Below are 20,035 nucleotides of genomic sequence, written 5' to 3'. Positions count from 1 at the left end.
CAAGACTAGGCAATAAATTTTCAGGGACAGTAGCATTTTCAGAAAGAATTTAATATATAAAGTTTTTTTTAATTGTGGTGGGGATAGGAATAGATATCAATTTTGAAGAGAAACAATTTTAACTTTTATATTCATTTTAATAACACTTTCCTAAGAAAGTCATAGTAACTGGTTTTACATTGTGATCTGTATTTACAGAAGTACAAATCAGGAGAAAAACTAAGAAAACTATTTGAGATATGTTAACTATAGTTAAATAAAAGACTGTACCCATTATTTCATGTAACACTAACGATAAATTTTCGGAGAAGGCAACGGCACCCCACTCCAGTACTCTTGCCTGGAAAATCCCATGGGAGGAGGAGCCTGGTAGGCTCCAGTCCATGCGGTCGCAAAGAGTTGGGCACAACTAAGCGACTTCACTTTCACTTTTCACTTTCATGCATTGGAGAAGGAAATGGCAACCCACTCCAGTATTTTTGCCTGGAGAATCCCAGGGACAGAGGAGCCTAGTGGGCTGCCATGTATGGGGTTGCACAGAGTTGGACACGACTGAAGCGAATTAGCAGCAGCAGCAACGATAAATTTTAGAACAGAAAGAATAATAAGACATAAGCCTCAAGAACTAATCAGAAGTAGTAGTGGACTATCTAACAATGAAAAATCTGTTAAAGAATGGGAATTAAAAGCATGGTTCTTTAGTCTTTTATTTGCCCTACATCACTTTGCAGAATTTTCAGCTATACCTTGTCCAAATTCAAATTCAAGAAACAAAAGGGCAAAACAGGGCTACAACCAAAAACAAACAAAACAAAACCAGGGGTACAACCAAGAACATATAGATTTATTTATAATTGAGCTGAACATGACAAAAAATCACTATGATATAGAATTGCTGGCCTGTTGTGAATTCTTTCTTTCTTATAATATGTAATTCAGCATCCTTGGATACTCTCTCCTAACTAAAAAAATATGTGAAGATAGTATGGTGACTATAGTGTGGCTCAGTGGTAAAGAATCTGCCTGCCAATGCAGGAGACACAGGTTCATTCTCTGGGTCAGGAAGATCTCCTGGAGAAGGACATGGCAACCCACTCCAGTATTCTCGCCTGGGAAATCCCACAGACAGAGGAGCCTCGTGGACAACAATCCATGGCATTGCCAAGAGTTAGACACAACTTAGTGACTAAACAACAACAGCAGCGCATTGATGATATATAAAACAGTGTCAAAATAGTCTAACTTACGACAACACAACTGTCAAACTGTTTCTAAGCTGAGCTAAAAAGATGACACAAATTCCAGACTAAACCAAAAAATGATTCAGCTTTTTATTTTTGCCTTTCAAATTAATCAATTAATAAGTTCCTTTAGTTTGGTTTATTTCGCCTAGTACAAGTTGAAGATAATTTACATTATCAAAACTCTTTCGAGAAGTATTTTGAGTCTATTTCTTAGGTTGCTCTGATCTTTTGTAATGAGACACCGATGCTGATCTATAGGTTTCAGATTATTACTTAAATTTACATTAGCAAAACGTCAGCCAACCAAAATCTTACCTTGGCTACTTGTGTTACCGCACTAGCCGCTAATGCTGCATTTGCAATATCTTCCAGTTTACTTCTTGAAATAGCAGAAATAAAATTTAAATAATATGATTCATAGAGTTGATTTCGAAGATCCTATGAATACAATGAATACTTCATTCTTACAGGATAGTACAAAGGATGATGACAAATTAAAAATCTTTTAGATGCAATAAGAGCAAGCTTTCTGAGGATAATATACATGTTCAAAAGACAGGTTATACAAAGGATAGAAAAAAAGTATCCCAGGAAAACAAATTTATAAAGTGGTGCTGGTTACTTGGTTACCAGATAAAACTGAAACATATTTTAATGATTAAAGTTATATTATCAATAAAATCCTATTCATTAAAATAGTGCACAAAACTGCTTTCATATAGCATATCTATGTTCTTCTTAAAGGGTTTGCCTGGTGGCTCAGATGGTAAAGAATCTGCTTGTAATGCAGGAGACCTGGGTTCGGGATCCCTGTGTTGGGAATATTCCTTGGAAAAGGGAATGGCTACCTACTCCAGGATTCCTGCCTTCTTACATAGTTTAAATGCTTATTATATGTGGCAGACACTACCTTCTACTGTTCTAGTATGCCATGATTGTACACAGAAATGTTATCATTCTAATGACCAATTCTAGAAGTATTCCTTCATGACCATCCAAAAATAGCATCATTTATAGTTATTCAGTTCTGAAATCAAATTTACTTATCTTCTTAAACTCATAGTTAAATATGTATATGGTTTCAAATCTAATATACTGTCAATTTTAACAGGCACCACTGTTTTCCATAGCACTAAGGAAGAATTAATACTGCCAATAAAATTCTAAAACACACCATCAATTTTAAGATACATATGATTTTTGAAAATGCTGAAATATGAAAAGCTAAGAGTCTGGTGCCTGTGTGTGGGAGGTAGCTGAGCAGAGCAGCATTTCAATGAAGACTGGGAGATTGGTTTAAAACTGAGAATTGAGAGAATGGATAAATAAGTAATTATATTGAGGATACTGGGAGCCACGTTTCTTGCTGTGAGAGACAGAAATGATCAATTTGTAAAGGGAGAAAGGAAAAGCTAGAATGAATCCTGCACTTCTGAACTGAATTATGAAGGCTGTCTGTCTGTGTATCTATCTAGAGAGGAAGATATAAAGCATTAAATACAGATACACATATATTTCTTAGCTCTTTCCATTGAGTGGGCCTAGGAACTGTGACATCGTAGCAGCAATGAGTATCTAATGCTCAAACACCAGTTTCTCTCTTTTTTCAAGCTCTATCAGTTTATTGCTATCAATCTATCTCCCTCCACCCTCACGCATATGTGCTCAGTCATGCAACCCCATGGACTGCAGCTCGCCAGGCTCCTCTGTCCAGGGACTTTTTCAGGCAAGAATGCTGGACTGGGCTGCCATTTCCTTCTCCAGGCAAACACCAATTTCTAAATACCACTTTCCACAAAAAAAACAACCAACAAATGGTTGATTTTGGGCTGGGACAGAGAAGTGTAAAATGAGACTGGTATATTTTATTATGTCAGAAAGTAAAGAAATGATCAAAGAATGATGGAGACATTTCAAAAGAAGTTGAATAACAAAGCAGCATACAAGATCAATACATAGAAGTCACCTGGGTGTCTACAAACTTGCAATGAGCAAACCTAAAAATGAAATTAAGAAAACAATTCCAGGACTTCCTGGTGGTCCAGTAGTTAACAATCCACCCTGCAATGCAGGGGATGTGGGTTCGATCCCTGGTCGGGGAACTAAGATCCCACATGCTGCAGAGCACCTAAGCCTGAGTTCTCTGCAGCCCACATGCCACAACTAGAGAGTCTGTGCATCGCAACAAAAGACCCCCATGATGCAACAAAGATCCTGCATGCCTCAACTAAGACCCAACACAGCCAAAGAAAGAAAATTCCATTTACAATAGTATTAAAAAATATAAAGGAATAAATTTAGTGAAAGAAGGAACATTTACATTCTGCACACTACTAAGCATTATTAAAAGATCTAAGTAAATGGGAAGATACCCATGCTCATGGATCAGAACATTTGATGCTGTTAAGGCAATACTCTCCAAATGATCTACAGAGTCAATGAGATTCCTATCAGAATCCAGGCTGGTTTCTTTATAGAAATTGACAGGCTAATCCTAAAATTACCGCGAAAATTCAAAGAACCCAGAAAAGCCAAAACAAACTTGAAAACAAAGTTGGAAGACTCAACTTCCCAATTTCAAAACCTGCTACAAAGTAATACTAATTATAGACAGTGTGGTAGTGGCATAAGGACAGACACAGAGATCAATGACAAAGAACCAAGAGTCCAGAAATAAATCAATTTATTTATTGTTAATTAATTTCTGACAAAGCTGCCAAGACTGTTCATTGGGGAAAGAATAACCTCTTCAAAAAGGAAGCTGGGAGAACTGGGTAATTACAGGCAAAAGAATGAAGATGGACAACCATCTTACAGTATATATAAAAACTAACTCAAGAAGTAGCAAAGACTTAAATATAAGTGTCAAAATAATAAAAATCTTCAAAGAAAACAGAGACTTGGCAATTGTTTCTTAAATATGACACCATAGGACAAACAACTTAAGAACAAATAAACTTAAAATGAGTTTAAAGCCAAAGTAAAACTTTTTAATGCTCCACAGGATACTAAGAAAGTGAAAGGAAAACCCACAGGATGGGAGAAAATATCTGCAAATAATATACTTGATAAAGGTCTAGTAATTCAAAATCTATAAAGTACTTTAACAACTCAATAATAAAAAAATAACCCAATTAAAAACTGGATAAGGACCATGAATAGACATTTTTCTAAAGATATAAACTGTCAATAAACATATGTAAAAATATTTAATATAAATCATCAGGGAAATGCAAATCAAAACTACAGTGAGGGCTACAATCAAATGTCAAATAAGAAAAATTGCTGGCAAGGGTCTGGAGAAACTGGAACCCTCAAACACTGCTGGATGGAATAAAAAGTGATGCAACCACTTTGGAAAATAGTCTGGCAATTCCTCAAAAGGTTAACTGCGGTGTTATCACTTGATGCAGCAGTTCCATTCCTAGGTGCTCACAGACACAAGAGAAATCAAAACATAGGTCTACACAGAAACTTGTACACAAATGTTTGCAGAAGCATTATTTACAAGAGCCACAAGGTGGAAGCAAACCAGATGATAAATGGTTAAAATCTGGTATATCCAAACAACTGAATATTATTCAGCAACAAAAAGGAAAGAAGTATTGATACAACTACAGTATAGATGAATCTTGAAAACATTACACCAAGAGGAAGAAGGCAGACACAACAAACAATATACATGATTCTATTCATAATATGCAGAATGGACAAATGTACAGAAACAAACAGTACCTTAGGGTTGGGGGTTCAGGGATTGGGGATGTAATAGCTAAGGTGATGAAAATGTTCAATAATAGATTATTCCTCTTAGTAATTTCCCATCCATAGAGCCCCTCATTCTGCCCATCGGCTATCAATCCCCGATTGTCTTTGCTGTATTTGGAGTTGAGCTCAGTTCTGCACTAATGCCAGAGGCTCAAATAAAATCTGTCTTACTGTTTTTTAAAAAACAAAACAAAACAGGGTTAATTGTATCGTATGTGAATTATATTTCAATAAAGCTGTTTTAAAACAAGGAAAGAGGAAAGGACTCATAAACTGTACTTCTTCAAAAATTGGCATAACCGAGGTTTATGCAGGGTAAAAGAAAGCTGGGCATTATTAGCTATATAGGACACAAAATATGTGACCTTCACAAACAAACAGAAATTTGATTCAACAGTCAGCAAGTAAAGAGCCTGTGACTTACTGCAGACACTATTAGGTACCTATCCAATATCTATTTCCCCTTTTCCTTTGCTAAAAGAAAAAAGATTTTATTTGGGGGTGGCAATACACTCATCTAAAGCTTAACTTTTGTGACCTCCCCTGATGTTAATTCTATGCAATGAGATACAAACCAAAGTCTTCTGGGAGTTTCTGGGAAAGCTTTCTTGATTAAAATCAGGAGTCAGGGCTATCATAGTCCATCCCTTCTTCTTGCCTATATCACATAGATGTGATATCTAAAATTGCAGCTACCACCTTGTGTATGTGAAGCAACAACCAAGACAACGGAAAATGACAAACTAAAGATGACAGGTCAAAAAGATACCAGAGGCCTGAATCTTTGTCTAACAGAGCTGCTGTACCAACTCGGACCTCCTATTCTTAGAATTATATTCCTATTCTTATATTAAAGCCAATATAGTTAGGTATTCTGTTTTTTAAGGCAAGGGTTATTTTCAATAAATATAGTGCTTAATCAGTCAAAAAATTTTAAATCTTTCAGTTTACAGAATATTCAAAGATAGTCTCAGAAATCAAAGTGGAAAATTGGGTAAGGAAATTTCTAATTTTTCACAATGGACATCTAGGGGAAAAAAAAAAAAGTTTCCACCTTCAAGAATCAAGAAAATAAGAACTCATGTTACCTGACACATTCTGTCAATATTTTCTTCAGTTGGCATTACAAAGTACACCGCGGGAACATCTGGAATAGGATCTCGATCAGAGTGCAAAAGCCTATAAGATGCAAAGAATATAAAATTTACTTTTTTCTTAGGGACTGATCTAAAAAGATAGGTAAAAACAGTACTTCTCAAACTAGAAGTTTACCAGTTCAAGGACGTGACCCGTACTCTAAAAGCTCTTACTACAATTAATCATTTAACCCATCTTTCTTCTTGTATCAATGTTAATATTATTTATTAGTAAGATCCTAATCTCAGTTTTAATTTCTTCTACTCCAATCACTTTACTTCTAATACCTCTTACGGTCAGAGTCCCTTCTACCAATATTCTCTCTGACTGAGAACTAATGAACATTCAAAATCAATTTTATTTCCATTTCTCAAAGAAATATGGTGGGAAGAGGTTAAGTGGGAGGAAACTGCTATTCTCTAAGAGAGGGAAAACAGAAAGCTAGAACTGTCTTTAGAATCTTTAGAAGCGATAAAAAATTTAGCTATAAATAAAATCAAATACATTTTTTAAATGAAAGGTATATGAATGCTTCCTTAAATCTTTAAGACAATATATATCATTCTATTTATTGCTTCATGAGAATGCATAAGAGATCAGCTAAGCATCTCATAGACTGTATAACTTGATAGCTTTTTCTTTTACAATTCAGGAAGTATAGTCATTCAAATATCCCAATAGCAAATGAATGACAAAATGTCTTTATTCACCACTGTAGGAGTCTTTATTCACCACTATAAGATTTTACCATGTTTTTATATCAGGAAAAAAGAGAAATATTCTATTTCTACAATATTCCAGTCATCCTTCTGTAAGCAATATCCCATATACAATCTTCTACATATATCCTTTTATATATACAAATATTTCAGTCATCCTTCTATGAAGAAGAGAGTGAAAGAGGCCCATGCTGCCAGTGAGTCCACAGTCAGTAACTCCTTTCCATATGTCTGGCTGCTGCTAACATCAAAAGGATTATAACGTGCTGGCAGCCACTGATTGCTGTCACCTTACAATGACTGTCCAACTATCTAAAAGGTTACAACCACCTTTTCGTGATCTGGAAATGAAACCTGTAATTATTGTTTTCTACAAATCAGCTTAAACCAATTTGCAGATTATTTACAGTAACTGATGAAACATTCTCCAGCAAAAAGGGAAGAACAGTCAGACACAGGGTACATAGCAATTTACCAGAGTAGCTATTTATTAATAATCTTTTCATGTTCTCATGTCAGTAGCAACATGTATGCAGCAAGAACACACAACTCTCAGCTGGCAGAATATCTTGTTACTCTTTAAAAGTGCTGAGGCTTTGCTTTTGTTAGTCACTGTTTCAGAGCTACTATGTTTCAGTAGACAAACAGCCCAGCATAAGTGGCCAAGCAATCTGTCCACAACTCTGCAATTAATTACCTATACAATAATGGGACAATCACTCAAACTCTACAAACTTCTGTCTTTTCATTTGTAAAATAAAATAAAATAAAAATTCATTTGCTGCCTAAAACAGTAAGGCAGCAAAAATAACCAATGCTTAAAACACACCATCATTTTCAAGGATGGCATAAACCTTAATTTCAGTTCAGGTCATAAGCATTACAAGTCACCAACAAGAGATGTGTATTTTAAGTCTGACATAAAAATGAAAGGAAAAATCTGTCAAATATTATATTTCATCAAACCTAAGATGCTATCAATTTTACAATGTATTAGACAGAAAAATGGTGCCCATTAAACTATGCCATGGCATTAATAAGATAGACTCTAATTTCATAAATATTAAAAACTAAAATGATTTTTTAGAATCACTGTAATAGCCTATTAATTTACAACAAATATTTAATATAAAACTGAAGAATTTAAGAATTTAACCAGATTCTGATATGTTATTCATTGGAGATCTAAATCATTCCCAATAAGAGCATGTTATAATTCAACATATTAGAATATCACAGAATGAAAACTGATAATGTCCTAAAAAACCAAAACGCAAATAGGTTACAATGCCATAAAATTGGACTCCTTCAGTACATAAAAGTATTAGTAGCTATTCAAGAATATAAGCCTGTTCTATTAGGCTAAGTATGCAAAATAACACAATTTATTTGCTTTACCAGTCGTATCATAAGGGATATAATCAAATAAATTCTTCAATTAAGAAGACAACACAGAAAGTTCCTTTGGAGATTGACTATCATTATTTCCTAGTTACTTAAATTTTTCAAATTAAAGATGTACCAATTTAGATATTCCTCTTTTAAAAAAGTGTGTTTTTCTTATTCCTCCCTGAAATAAATGAACTATAGTTTTACTTGATAACTGTACTTATTTTACTTTCATATATGACCACTTTGACAGCCAAATAACATAGAGAGGCTAAGTATTAGTGTAACTACAAAGAATAATAAACAGAAAGCTCTACCTGTCACCAGACATCAAAAAATTTTTACAACTGAAACATTGCTCATCTTTGAAAGGGAGGAAAGTAAATCCAATTAGGAATTGGGGGTGATTCTTTGAAATTAAAAATATGTTTTCTATTTCTTTTTACCTAAAATAATGTGACAATACAGACCGAGAGGAGGAGGAACAGGTAAAGCTACGATTACAAACATTAAAGTAAGTCCTATATGCGACATAAATACGGGACCACTTAGAGAGAGAAAATACAAGCATCAAGCAAGGCTGATATTCCTGCTACTATTAATAATCACAATTATTGAAATGTCCTTATAAAAAGAGTATTTCAATTAAAAGAATAAAAAAATCTCAAAGCTGAAAGAGACCTTCAGACAACCAGTTCCTTTACATAGAGAGCAAACTAATCTGTAGGAAAAGACACAAAAGAGAAAATTTAAATTCTCAGACTGAGGATTATTTTTTCCTTTGGAAATAAAAGGTTTAATAAGAGAAGATAAGAGGAAAAAATGTTGTTTTCTATATACAAGTGCTATGCTGCTGCTGCTGCTAAGTCGCTTCAGCTGTGTCCAACTCTGTGCAACCCCATAGGCGGCAGCCCACCAGGCTCCCCTGTCCCTGGGATTCTCCAGGCAAGAACACTGGAATGGGTTACCATTTCCTTCTCCAATATACAAGTGCTATAAGCTAGCATTATTTTCTTAATAAACATCCCTAGTAATTTGATTTCAGGGTGGCTAATATTTTTTAACAATGTATTTGAAAACAAATGCCATTTCTAGAAATATGTTAAAACTCACAGATGCAGAGTGATTCCCATGTCTCTCAGCTCCTTCACAGATAGCAAAGGGGAGATGATATCTTGGCCAAATCTGTCATAAATGAGCACCTAGTTAAAAACAAAAGAGTCACGTGTTTTTAAAACATAATTATCAATGAACAGTCAATAGAGAACCCAATATTAAGATACTGTTGAAGTACATTTTGTTTTATTTTTGCCACACTGGACTGTCAGTTCCCCAACCAGGGATTGAATCCGAGACCCCTGCAGTGGGAGCACTGAGTCTTAATCACTGGACCGCCAGGGAAGTCTGAGTACATTTTATTTTAATATACTGAATTCTTATACTTACCTCAATTTAATATTTTTCACAATTATTTACCAAAATGTCTACTTACCTAGTAATTCATTCTTTAGAAGTGTTATTACTCTTGTTAAGGTAAATTATTATGTCAATTCTTCTTATAAAATACTTTTCTGTAGGTTAAAAAACATACTAGAGACTATAACATACTAGAGACTATAATAAGATATAGCTTATTATATCTTAAGCTATAATAAAGGACTTTGAACATACAGTAAACTCAGATACACTCCCCTATCCAGTTCACATATATCCTTTCTTAAAAGAGAGAAGTAAAAAATCAGTCTTCCCTTGTGGCTCAGCTGGTAAAGAATCTGCATGTAATGCGGGAGACCTGGGTTCAATCTCTGGGTTGGGAAGATTCCCTGGAGAAGAGAAAGGCTACCCATTCCAGTATTCTGGTCTGGAGAATTCCATGGACTGTATTGTCCATGGGGTCACAAAGAGTCGGACACAACTGGGCAACTCTCACCTTCAAAAAGCAGTCACCTCAAAACTAATGCTTAATAAGTTCAAAGACTATGAAAATCTTCCTGCTCTAGTTACAAAAGGTTGGATGTTGCAGAATTCAAATTCTTCTTTACACCTCAATACCATATTATTAATCTTGTGATAAAAGAAGTGATGGGTAGGGAAAGAATTTGACACAATTCGGAATCCCATAAATTCTCAAGTTATTTAATTCATATGCTCAATATGGGCACTCTGAGAAGGCAATGGCACCCCACTCCAGTACTCTTGCCTGGAAAATCCCATGGATGGAGGAGCCTGTTAGGCTGCAGTCCATGGGGTCGCTAAGAGTCGGACACGACTGAGCGACTTCACTTTCACATTTCACTTTCATGCATTGGAGAAGGCAATGGGAACCCACTCCAGTGTTCTTGCCTGGAGAATCCCAGGGACAGGGGAGCCTGGTGGCTGCCGTCTATGGGGTCGCACAGAGGTGGACACGACTGAAGCGATTTAGCAGCAGCAGTAGCAGCAGCAACACAGGCACTAGAAATAATAAGTAATGCAAAGGGCAACAGGAAGATGACTGCAAATAAAAAGGAAGGAAGAGGAAAATGAGGGACCCTGCTAAAGCTTAAACTGTAAATTCAATATAGATGATTTTAATCACCTTTATTAGCATTAACCCAAAGGACTTACAGGGACTCATAAAAGTTTTCAAAACACTCCAAACTGTAACCAAGTTGATTTGCTCTTAATTCGTAGAAAGAGAGAACTATAAAGTGGCTATAATCTCATAAAGTTTAAACCAAATCAATTGCATTATAATCTCTTTGAAGAAAAAGATGGAATTAACAGATACAAACTATTAATAGTATACATAAAACAGATACACAACAAGCATTTACCATATAACACAGGGAACTACATTCAATATCTTGTAATAATCTATAATGGAAAATAATTTGAAAGAAATCTCTGTATATAATAGAATCACTTTCCTGTATCCCTGAGATTAACACAATATTGCAAATCAACTATGCTTCAATTAAAAAAAAGATTTACATTAAGAAGCCATGTTAAATAAAAGCAAAATATTCACAATTACAACTAAAATGTGTTACTCTTAGTATTATAAGAAATAGCCTCCACCACCACCAAGAAGGGCTGAGAGAAAGAATCTCCATTAAAATAAAAATCTCTTACCTTCCAAACTGGTTCTCCAGTGCTATTTTTAACATGAGGCACATTAAAATTCAACATACGCTTCAAAGCCACTGGAAATGAAAACAGTCTTATTAAATATTACCAACGTCTGTGATTTCACTTTCCTCCCACATTTATTACTTATTACCTCAAAACAAAATGCACAAATCACTCTGGAAAAACAGATTTATCAAATGACTTTGTAAGACAGTTTGATCAACAGCTAAAAGGCATGTGTCTAGATTTTCTAACATGCAGTAAGCATCTGTTTCCACACGAAAATGTGAAAAATGTTCAGGAAGCTTTTTCCATGTCTCCTGATGATACCACACTATATTTTATATAGATGTAAAAAACATCCTGTCAATCACGAACCTGCAGTGGCCTCAACAGATAGCTGTTGTCTGTTTATTGTGTGGCTAAACGAACAGATTAAGATCAGTATTGATGGGCTTCCCTGGTAGCTCAGCAGTAAAGAATCTGCCTGCCAATCCAGGAGACATAGGTCTGAACTTTGGTCCAGGAAGATGCCATATACCACGGAGCAACTAAGCTCATGCATCGTAACTACTGAGGCTGTGCTTTGAGACCCGGGGAATTGCCAACTATTGAGCTCATGTGCGCCAAGTATTAAAGCTCATGCACCCTAGGAGTCCGTGGCTCTGTAATAAGAAGAGCCACCACAATGAGAGGCCCACACACTGCAATGAAGAGCAACTCTCAGTCTCTGCAACTAGAGAAAAGTCCATGCAGCAGTGGAGACCCAGTAGAGTCAAAAATACATACATACATCATTTTTAAAAAGATCAGTATTGCGAGAAACAAAAATCATCTATATGTAATTGGTTCAAAACCTTCATACAGTAGTTCTGGTTTTTAGCTGTCCTGGAGTGCATTCTAAGGCAAATTTATCCTGTTAGATCCACTAGTGAGACTTTCCTATAGATGTGGTAGGTAACTGATAAATCCTGATTTAAAAAATACAATTCTATAATCACAGAAGTTATGCTCTACATGTTATAGCATTTTGTGGTTTTTATTGCCATTCTGTTCATGATTTATAGCAGACTCAGTACTCTTGCTGGAAAATCTCATGGATGGAGGAGCCCGGTAGGCTACAGTGCGAAGAGTCAGACACGACTGAGCGACTTCACTTTCACTTCTTACTTTCATGCATTGGAGAACGAAATGGCGACCCACTCCAGTGTTCTTGCCTGGAGAATCCCAGGGACAGAGGAGCCTGTTGGGCTGCCATCTATGGGTCGTACAGAGTCGGACACGATTGATGCGACTTAGCAGCAGCAGCAATGTTTTCTAAGAAAAATAAAAATCTTGCTATACCTTTATGTCCCCTTCATGGATCACAGCCTTGTTGTGGCAATGGGGCTTGCATAATTCTGTGAAGCTATGAGCCATGCCATGCAGGGCTACCCAAGAGAGATGAGTTAATGTGGAGAGTTCTGCCAAATTGTGGTCCACTGGAGGAGACAATGGCAAACCACTCCAGTATTCCTGCCGTGAAAACCCCCTGAACAGTATGAAAAGGCAAAAAGATATGATGCCAGAAGATGAGTCCCCAAGGTTGGTAGGTGTCCAATATGCTACTGGGGAAGAGCTGAGAAATAGCTACAAAAGAGTGAAGAGGCTGGGCCAAAGCAGAAATGACACTTAGTTGTAGATGTATCTGGTGTTGAAAGTAAAGTCTGATGCTATAAAGAACAATATTGCATAGGAACCTGGAATATTAGGTCCATCACTCAAGGTAAATTGGACGTGGTCAAACAGGAGATGACAACAGAGAACTCTGACATCTTAGGAATCAGTGAACTAAAATGGATGGGAATGGGCAAATTTAATTCAGATGACCATTTTATCTACTACTGTAGCCAAGAATCCCTAAGAAGACATTAAGTAGTCCTCAACAAAAGAGTCTGAAATGCACTACTTGGGTGCAATCTAAAAAACGACAGAATGATCTCGGTTCGTTTCCAAGGCAAACCATTCAACATCACAGTAATCCAAGTTTATGCCCTAACCACTAAGGTCAAAGAAGCTGAAGTAGAATGATTCTATGAAGACCCACAATATCTTCTAAAAATAACATCAAAAAGAGATGCCCTTTTCATCAGAGGGGATTGGAATGCAAAAGTAGGAAGTCAAGAGATATCTGGATTAATAGGCAAGTTTGGCCTTGGAGTACAAAACGAAGCAGGACAAAGGCAAAAAGTTTTGTCAAGAGAACACATTGGTCACAGAAAACACCCTCTTCCAACAACCCAAGAGACGACTCTACATATGGACATCACGAGATGTCACTACCAAAATCAGACTGAATTATATTCTTTGCAGCCAAACAGAAGTTCTATACTGTAAGCAAAAGAAAGACCTGGAGCTGTCTGTAGCTCAGATTATGAGCACCTTAATGCAAAATTCAGGCTTAAACTGAAGAAAGTAAGGAAAACCAGGCCGCCATTCAGGTATGATCTAAATCAAACCCCTTATGATTATAGAGTGAGGTGACAGATTTAAAGGATTTGATCTGATAGAGTGCCTGAAGAACTATGGAATGAGGTTGGTAACACTGTATAGGAAACAATGACCAAAACCATACCCAAGAAAGTGAAATGGAAGAAGTCAAAGTGCTTGTTTGCGGAGGCCTTAGAAAGTTTAGAAAGAAGAGAGGTAAAAGGCAGGGATAAAGAAAAAGATGCACTCAACTGAATGTAGAGTTCCAGAGAAGAGCAAGGAGATAAGAAGGCCTTCTTAAATGAACAGTGCAAAGAAGTAGAGGAAAACAACAAAATGGGAAAAACTTAAGATCTCTTCAAGAAAACTGAAGATATCGGGGAACATTTCATGCAAAGATGGGCACAATAAAGGACAGAAACTGTAAGGGCCTAAAGAAGCAGAAGAGATGGCAAGAACACACAGCAGAACTACACAAAAAAGATCTTCATGGCCCAGATAGCCACGATGGTGTGGTCACTCACCAAGAGCCAGACATCTTGAAATGTGAAGTCAAGTGGGCCTTAGGAAGCATTACTATGAACAAAGCTAGTGGAGGTGATGGAATTCCAACTGAGCTGTTTCAAATCCTAAAAGATGATACCAAAGTGCTGCACTCAATATGTCAGCAAATTTGGAAAACTCAGCAGTGGCCACAGGACTGGAAAAGGTCAGTTTTCATTCTAATCCCAAAGAATGCCAGTGCCAAAGAACGTTCAATCTACCGCACAATTGCACTCATTTCACATGCTAGCAAGGTCATGCTCAAAATCCTTCAAGCTAGGTTTCAACAGTATGTGAAGTGAGAACTTTCAGATGTACAAGCTGGATTTGGAAAAGGCAGAGGAACCAGAGATCAAATTGCCAACATCCATTGGATCACAGAAAAAGCAGAATTCCAGAAAAACAATTACTTCTGCTTCATGGACTATGCTAAAGCCTTTGACTGGGTGGATCACAACAAACTTTAGAAAATTCTTAAAGAGATGGAAGTGCCCTGAAAACCTGTATGCAGGTCAAAAAGCAACAGCTAAAAAGGGACATGGAACAATGGACTGGTTCCAACTGGGAAAGGACTACGTCAAGGCTGTATATTGTTACCGTGCTTATTTAACTTATATGCAGAGTACATCATGTGAAATGCTGGGCTAGATGAAGCTCAAGCTGGAATCAAGGTTGCCAGGAGAAATATCAATAACCTCAGATAAGCAGATGACACCACACTAATGGTAGAAAGCGAAGAGGAACTAAAGAGCCTCTTGATGATGGTGATGGAGGAGAGTGGAAAAGCTGGCTTAAAACTCAACATTCAAAAAACTAAGACCATGGTATCCAGTCCCATCACTTGGCAAACAGAAGGGGAAAAAGTAGAAGCACTGACAGATTTTCTTGGGCTCCAAAATCACTAAGGATGGTCACTGCAGCCACGAAATTCAAAGATGCTTGCTCCTTGGAAGGAAAGATATGACAAACCTAGATAGCATATTCGGAGAAGGCAATGGCACCACACTCCAGTACTCTTGCCTGGGAAAATCCCATGGATGGAGGAGCCTGAAAGGCTGCAGTCCATGGGGTTACTGAGGGTCAGACACGACTAAGTGACTTCACTTTCACTTTTCACCTTCATGCACTGGAGAAGGAAATGGCAATCTACTCCAGTGTTCTTGCCTGGAGAATCCCAGGGACGGGGGAGCCTGCTGGGCTGCCATCTTGGGGTCGCAGAGTCAGACACAACTGAAGTGACTTAGCAGCCGGAGCAGCAGATAGTGTATTAAAAAGCAGAGATATCCCTTTGCTGACAAAGATCCATCTAGTTAAGGCTATGGTTTTTCCATTAGTCATGTACAGATATGAGAGTTGTACCATAAAGAAGGCTGAGTGATGAAGAACTGATGCTTTCGAATTGTGGTCCTGGATAGGACTCTTCAGAGTCCCTTGGACTGCAAGGAGATGAAACCAGTCCATCCTAAAGGAAATCCACCCTGAATATTCACTGGAAGAACTGATGCTGAAGCTCCAATACTTGGCCACCTGATGCGAAGAACCGACTAACTGGAAAAGACCCTGATGCTGGGAAAGACTGAGGTGGTTGGACAGCACCACTGACTCAATGGACATGAGCTTGAGCAAACTCTGGGGATAGTGAAGGCCAGGAAAGTCTGGTGTGCTGCAGTCCACGGGGTTGCAAAGAGTCAGGACATGGCTTAGCAACTGAACAACAACAAGAATACTTTCATAAGAAACTGAGATTGCCAAATATTCAAGGGAGGGTAGCTTATTAATTTTTTAAATGACTGGGAACCCTAAAATCTACCTGATTTTTTAAAAGCGTTTGAATCAGGTTTTATTAATACAGAATAATCTACAACATAAACACCTACCAGAGGCGTTTATAATACTCAAATCACCTGGGTATCAATTTACACCATCTTCACTCACTAGAAAAACTTCTACTAAATGCTTATTTCTGGAGGCAGGTAAAATAATAGAGGAGACTGCACTTCAGTGATAAATATATTTATATGTACAGAGATACAGAGATGACTTTTTTTGTAAAATGCTTGTACCTAATATCCAGACAATAATACACATTGCCAATAATTTGGACATACTTCAGAAGCTCACAGGTGTTATAATATTTCACTTTAACAGAGGACCACTAGGAAGATTTACAGCCTGCGTTCCATGAGTTTCAGGTGCATGGTGTTCTCCAGAAGAAGGCCTTCACTAACGGAAAGAAGCCCTAGTCAGCAGATATTCCCTTCTTACCTCCATCTTGGTGAATATCCCCAACTGTAAGCCTTGGCTAACTTCTGACACCATGGATTTGTTAATAAAGTAAATGGTCTATGCTCAGTATATATAAAAATGTATTTTGGGTTTTCCTGGTGGCAAAGAATCTGCCTACCAATGCAGGAAATGTGGGTTTGATCCCTGAGTTGGGGAGATTCCCTGGAGGAGGAAATGGCAACCCATTCCAGTATTCTTGCCTGGGAAATCCCATGGACAGAGGAGCCTGGTGGGCTACAGTATGTGGGGGTCACAGAATAGTCAGACACACCTCAGCGACTAAACAGTAACAATTTTACTTTCATTAGAGTAATTCTTGAAAGGCTTAAACTCACTGCTTTTAACTGAAATGACCAAACATACTATCTGCAGTCCTAGACTTCGCTAACACAGTTTCATCCTTACCTGGAATGCATTCTTCATTCACTATACATTCAACTACACTTACTAGTCACTCAACAAATGTTCAGTGAGTGGTTACCATCTGCCAGACATTGCTCCAGCTGTTGGCACTAAACAAAACATTAGGTCAAAATTACTTCTCATTAAGCAGCTTTCATTCTAGTTGGGCGGAGAAAGATAGCAAGTAAAACGTGAGATTACGATAAATGCTATGGAGAAAAATAGAGACGACAGGTAGAAGAGATGGTTGTGGTGTAGTTTAGTCAGGAGAGGCCTCCTGAGAAGCAACATCTGAGGAAAATCCCAAAAGAAGTGAGGAAGTGAGCCATGCAGATCTCTCTGAAGGTAATATTCCAGAAAAAGGAAAGGCTCTGATGTGCATTCTGGTGTGTTCAAGGAAAGGAGAGAGGAATAGCAAGTGAGTCAGAAAGTTGAGTGGAAAGCAGATCATATAGGGCTTTGCAGACCACCTGTGGCTTTTACCATGATGGAAATGAGAAGCTGCTAGAGTTGTTGCTGCTGTTTAATCACCAAGTCATGTCTGACTCCCTTGCCACCCCATGGACTATAGCCCGCCAGGCTCCTCTGTCCATGGGGCTTCCCAGGCAAGAATACTGGAGTGGGTTGCCATTTCCTTCTGCAGGGGATCTTGCCCAACCAGGGATTGAACTGGGTAGGTGGATTCTTCACCTCTGAGCCACCTGGGAAGCCCCAGGTTGCAAGAGGATTTTGAGCAACATATGATATGATCACTCCTGGTAATGTGGGGAAAAAAATGAAGGTGAACAGGAATGTAAGAGCTCATTATGCAGTGTCAGTAGCAGACTGAAATCTATTACTAATTGTTTCTTTGAATTTCAAAGGAAAGAATCAAGTACAGCCAAAATCCTTTCCGTAGGCCATATTAATTGTAACCAGTAATATTCCTACTCAGATTTATATGCAGAACTTAACTACAAGAGACACAACTTTCAACTTGAAAATTCTTGATGGCTTATTTCTGTCAGCTCCTCAGAATTAATGGTTTGCCAACTATCAAGACAATTAGTGAACAGGTATAAACTATTAGTTTGTATCTAACAGATGTAAACCAAGTTGTCAACAAAGTTTCCAAAAAAATGTCAAAGCGAACATTATCTAAGGTGGGGAAAAAAGTGCAGAAGCAGTATTTTTTTTTTTTAACTCATACTTTCACGGTATAAACGGAAAGTATATAAGCATGTCCTATTAAACATGAAACTAATAACGCACTGTTTAAAAACACCGGTCTACCAAGTAATAGGAAAGGTATTCATTCGTTTTGCCATTCTTACATCCCATTCCAGCATGCTAGAGGCGGAAATCATTATCACTAGGCATCTCTCTCCAGATTAGTTCACAGGAGAGAAATGGCAGAATGGAATCTGCTCTGGAAAGAATATCTAAATTTTGTAATTGTAGTGGAAGTGCCGAAAGACTTAACTCTCAACATTAAAATAAGAGAGAACCGAAGAAACAAACGCGAAGACCTCATAGATGGCAACAGACGGCGGGAAATGCCAGCTGCCAGATCTTGTCGCCACGGCTTTCTGAGACCCAGTAGGAAAGACACAAAAGCAGGATCGCAGCAACCCGCTCACCCCTAAAATCCTTTCTCCAGCACCACATCAGAGGGCCGACTTCTCAAGCTAATGGAATCTCTTCCCTAAAAACTCAAAAGGGGAGGGGCTTTCGATGCCCTGAGAACTGGATTAAACTCTGAGGTCCGTTTTCGAGCTGCACGCAACGCGACCGAGTGAGGGCGATAAGCAGAGGAAGATGTCCTCACGGCAAGCACAAAACCGCAGAGTAGGGAGTAAGTTGGTACCTGTTTGTCTCTCTCGGATACTGGCTGCTGCGGCGGCCGCCATCTTGGCTCCCACCATCCACTGCCCGGCTGGCGAGCCTAGCCTGACGATGACGTGGCCGGCACGACCGCCCCGGAAGCAAAGGCTAAATGGGAGGGACCACAAAGGGCCGGCCCCGCCTCCTCCAAGGCGACCGCCCCCCGCCCCGGCCAGCCTTGTGCCCTCAGCTGTCTCCTGGAGACCCGATAGGAGAATGACGCTTGAATACCCGATAGTTTACAGCGACGGGACAGGAGGGATTTTCAACCTATCAAGCCCCAACTTCTGAAAGGGTAACTGCTTTAAATTGCGCTGACAGAGCAGGAGCGTGTTGTAGTGCTAAAAACCCAATTAAGTGCAGGACTGTTAGTTCAGTCGTCTACAGCTATCTTATGTTATTTGACTCAGTCGTGTCCGACTCTTGCGTCCGCCAGGCTCCTCTGTTCATGGGATTCTCCGGGGAAGATTACTGGACTGGGTTGCCATTTCTTCCTCCAGGGGATCTTCCCCACCCCGGATCGAACCCGCGTCTCCGAATCTTCTGCTTTACATGCGGTTTCTTTACAGTTGAGCCATCGGGGAAGCCCCTTCAGATCTCTTGAGGTAATCTAGGGGCTTAAGAATCACAGGACTGAAGTAAATGAAGTTCGTGGAACAAAAAATTGGCACTTAAATGCTAGCTGCCTTACCTTTACCCAGTGCAGCTGGAGAGGTGTCCCGTTTGCTTTTTTCTGGAAGACAGGTGGCTTTGAAGCATTGCTCTTCAGGCAGATTTCTTAATCTCATCTTAGGCAAAAGCAGTCTAGCTGAGCGGGGTTGTTTTGCCATCATAGACACAGGAGTCAGGAAGGTGCAAACTGGAAATTTGTATTTTCCTCCTTTTTGTAAATGCAAAATCACAAAAAAGTTCTTTGGTGTGGTGAGGGGGGACGTTAGTGGATAATGCAAGTGTCCTGATGTACACTTAAAACCATGTGATGACAAAATACATCCAATACTGATTTCTAACAATCCATATTTTTTTTACTGGATGTTAAAAATGGACACAGCCCATTTCTCATACCGTCAATGGGGCTCACTTTTGATATTTGCGTTAGTTATT

At 38.4% G+C, this 20,035-nt stretch overlaps 1 protein-coding gene across 1 annotated transcript in view; it reads right to left on the bottom strand.

Annotated features, from left to right (window-relative positions):
* SCFD1 (sec1 family domain containing 1) overlaps positions 1–19,023 on the bottom strand; it is a 109,354-nt gene extending 90,331 nt beyond the window's left edge. Inside the window, exons 1-5 of the mRNA XM_005695203.2 lie at positions 18,915–19,023; positions 11,372–11,442; positions 9,371–9,459; positions 6,101–6,191; positions 1,560–1,682 (exon numbers count right to left, since the gene is read on the bottom strand). Coding sequence (XP_005695260.1) covers positions 1,560–1,682; positions 6,101–6,191; positions 9,371–9,459; positions 11,372–11,442; positions 18,915–18,972 — 432 coding nt within the window. The 5' untranslated portion in view covers positions 18,973–19,023. The remainder of the gene's footprint in view (positions 1–1,559; positions 1,683–6,100; positions 6,192–9,370; positions 9,460–11,371; positions 11,443–18,914) is intronic.

The sequence above is a fragment of the Capra hircus genome, chromosome 21, assembly GCF_001704415.2.
Source record: "Capra hircus breed San Clemente chromosome 21, ASM170441v1, whole genome shotgun sequence".
Lineage (NCBI taxonomy): Eukaryota > Metazoa > Chordata > Mammalia > Artiodactyla > Bovidae > Capra > Capra hircus.
Note: the sequence above shows the minus strand (reverse complement) of the source record. Positions and strands in the feature narration are given on the sequence as shown.